The sequence below is a fragment of the Montipora capricornis genome, chromosome 2 (assembly GCF_036669925.1).
Source record: "Montipora capricornis isolate CH-2021 chromosome 2, ASM3666992v2, whole genome shotgun sequence".
Taxonomy (NCBI): Eukaryota; Metazoa; Cnidaria; class Anthozoa; order Scleractinia; family Acroporidae; genus Montipora; species Montipora capricornis.
Genome location: NC_090884.1, coordinates 52,428,831 through 52,431,330, shown reverse-complemented (window position 1 = coordinate 52,431,330; position 2,500 = coordinate 52,428,831). Strand labels below are relative to the sequence as shown.

General features: G+C 40.2%; 1 protein-coding gene across 1 annotated transcript in view; it reads right to left on the bottom strand.

Moving 5' to 3' along the window:
• LOC138037495 (uncharacterized) overlaps positions 1 to 2,409 on the bottom strand; it is a 42,845-nt gene extending 40,436 nt beyond the window's left edge. Inside the window, exons 1-2 of the mRNA XM_068883413.1 lie at positions 2,249 to 2,409; positions 349 to 411 (exon numbers count right to left, since the gene is read on the bottom strand). Coding sequence (XP_068739514.1) covers positions 349 to 411; positions 2,249 to 2,336 — 151 coding nt within the window. The 5' untranslated portion in view covers positions 2,337 to 2,409. The remainder of the gene's footprint in view (positions 1 to 348; positions 412 to 2,248) is intronic.
• Positions 2,410 to 2,500: the final 91 nt, after the last annotated feature.

The following is a 2,500-nucleotide window of genomic DNA, read 5'->3' as shown; positions in this document are numbered from 1 at the left end:
GTGCGGCCCCGTGATGTTGGCGGCCTTTTACCTGACAAATATTTGCACCTTAGCTCTAAGTGAAAACGAGCGCTAATCAAGACTTTCGAGATCCTTTGATCGCGTTCTTGTTGCGCAATATGAGAGAAATGTACTAAGAATGGGATAGTTTGCTGTTGTATTCTTATACATCGAGTTAAAAAGCGTTAAGTTGCTTAATTCGCGCTGCTGTTTTGCACAGTGCTAAAAATTCATGCCACACAAGGAGCATATATTTTTTCTTCAATAAACTGATATTGTCATTCTTTTGTGATATCAAAGCCCGTCATCATTGCTTTAATACTTTTTAAAGACTCTGGTAATACCAACCGTAAAGTTGCCGTTTTGTAATTGCTGCTTTTGTCGCGATCCTTCCAAATCTTTCCTTTTCAGCTGCAAAAAATAAAGACAACCGACATTTCGATTAGTTGTTTTCCCTTCGCGTGAATTGGAGAGAGGTGCCTTGAAATTTATATTCAGCAAAGTTAACTAAACTAACCCAAAAGTGCGGAACGTACTCTCAATACGGACGTTATCTTGGCATCCAGTTATTCAAAGCCCGACTGATATACAATGGAATCTTTAGTGATTTTACTCACTGGGCAAGAAAGTTATTACACTAGAACTTGGTGCTGAGGTTTTAACAAAGGCTTTTTGCCTTACGTCTCAACTTAAGGTGCCAAGGCGTTTTCAAGTGGCAAAACTGAAACCTCGGTTGCTTAGCGTTTCAAACAGCTGGACTCTTTCCCAACGGTTCAAATTGTGGACTGCACTATCCAGTGAACGGTTAAATAGGTTTTGACATCACTTATCTGCTGTAAAGTGATCTACATGATGTATGGTCCTGCCTGTCTGCCTTTTGAAAAACCTAGCGACCGCGTTGAAAACTTGCTCGAGTTATTTGATTGCGCATAAGCGAGGTTAACTACAATGGCAACTTGGAGGTTCTTGTCACAGGTCACCCAGTATTGGCGACTATCAACTCATTACCACAATAGCATTGTATTTTGACGCGGTTTTTCCCCCAGATAGAGGTTTTAAATACCATGGCAAGCACTAGGTTGTGCTGATTCGAATTCAAGATGTCAAGATGTCTATGAGCATTGTTTTCTGTTTCATTAATAATATAATTTGGTTTTATCTGATGGTTCTTAACCACCGGATATCCTCTTTTTTAGCAAGATGCACATAGCACCACTCATTTCTGTTCCTATTACGTCATGAACAGTTAATCTTTGAGTACCGCGTTTCTTAAAAGCACGTTTTCTTCAGTTGATCTCTGGAACACTTTAGGTTAAGGTCAGAACAATTTGGAAGATTTGGAGACCCCTTTTAACCCTGGAGGCTAGATCAGATGTAAGTCGAGATCGCTTAGTTTTGTTATTTATTTAGTTCTTTTGCTTAGAGATTTCAATTTTCTTCTAGTTTTGACCGCAAATGCTTTAAATAGCCGGACTAGCCTGATTGCAATAAAGTTATTCTTCAATCTCGTCGATTGTGTTCATGCAGTGCTGTGGTTGACCTGGCGGACTTAGTGCCCTACGCCACGCTTCTACGACACTGGGAACGCGACACACCAGTAAACTCGACTCCGGTTTGGTGGGGAGACGAAGTGCGGAGAAAAAAAATCAGTTCTTATTTGTGAAAATAACGCTGTGACTCATAACCAGGCCTTAAACTATCCGCGAGGTCGAGTATCTGGCGAATCTATCATCTATAGTCATAACAGGACCACCCCTGCCGAAGAGGCCCCCAAGCCACACTTGCCAGGAACCGAAAAAGACTTTCTTGGAAAAAATGTAGATATCTTAAGCACTTATTCATTTAAACTATCGATTTACTTTAGCACAAGTACAAGGAAAAATTACGTTTATACAAACGTTGGCTGTGTAGCACATATTAAGCACATATTTAGCACAAGGTTAAGATGCGAAGACGAAGCCGTGGTTTGACATGTAAATCGGTGTTCCTCTTCCTTAAACGACGAATCGTAAATTACTATTCTCTGAATTCTTATGAAAAGTTTCATCGGATTGCTTACGGGACCTATTACACCCACGACGAAATCATACAATGAAATTTTCTCACTTTAATATAGGGTTTTTACATCAAGGCTATATTTGTTTTGACCTGCCTAACTTTGTGACTGTAACAAGCTTTGCTTTGAATTGCTTTGAATTGTGTTTAATAGCCTCAGTACAAGTACGAAACTAAACCACAACATAAATACCTATATGTGGATTCTTTACGGCGAGACACGATCCAGCAAAATGACACAGAAGTGCTACAAACAGCTTCAGGCAAAATGCGCTGTCCATGCTGCATTTTCATCACATTACAACAAGACCAAGTATTTAAGTTTCAAACTATTCTTAGCTTTAACATAGGAGGTCGTCGTTGTCGTATCTCACTGGCTTGACATTCCCTTGAAACTACCCGCTGACTTAGACAGCCATGCCACTGACCCGTCGTGATGTCATAA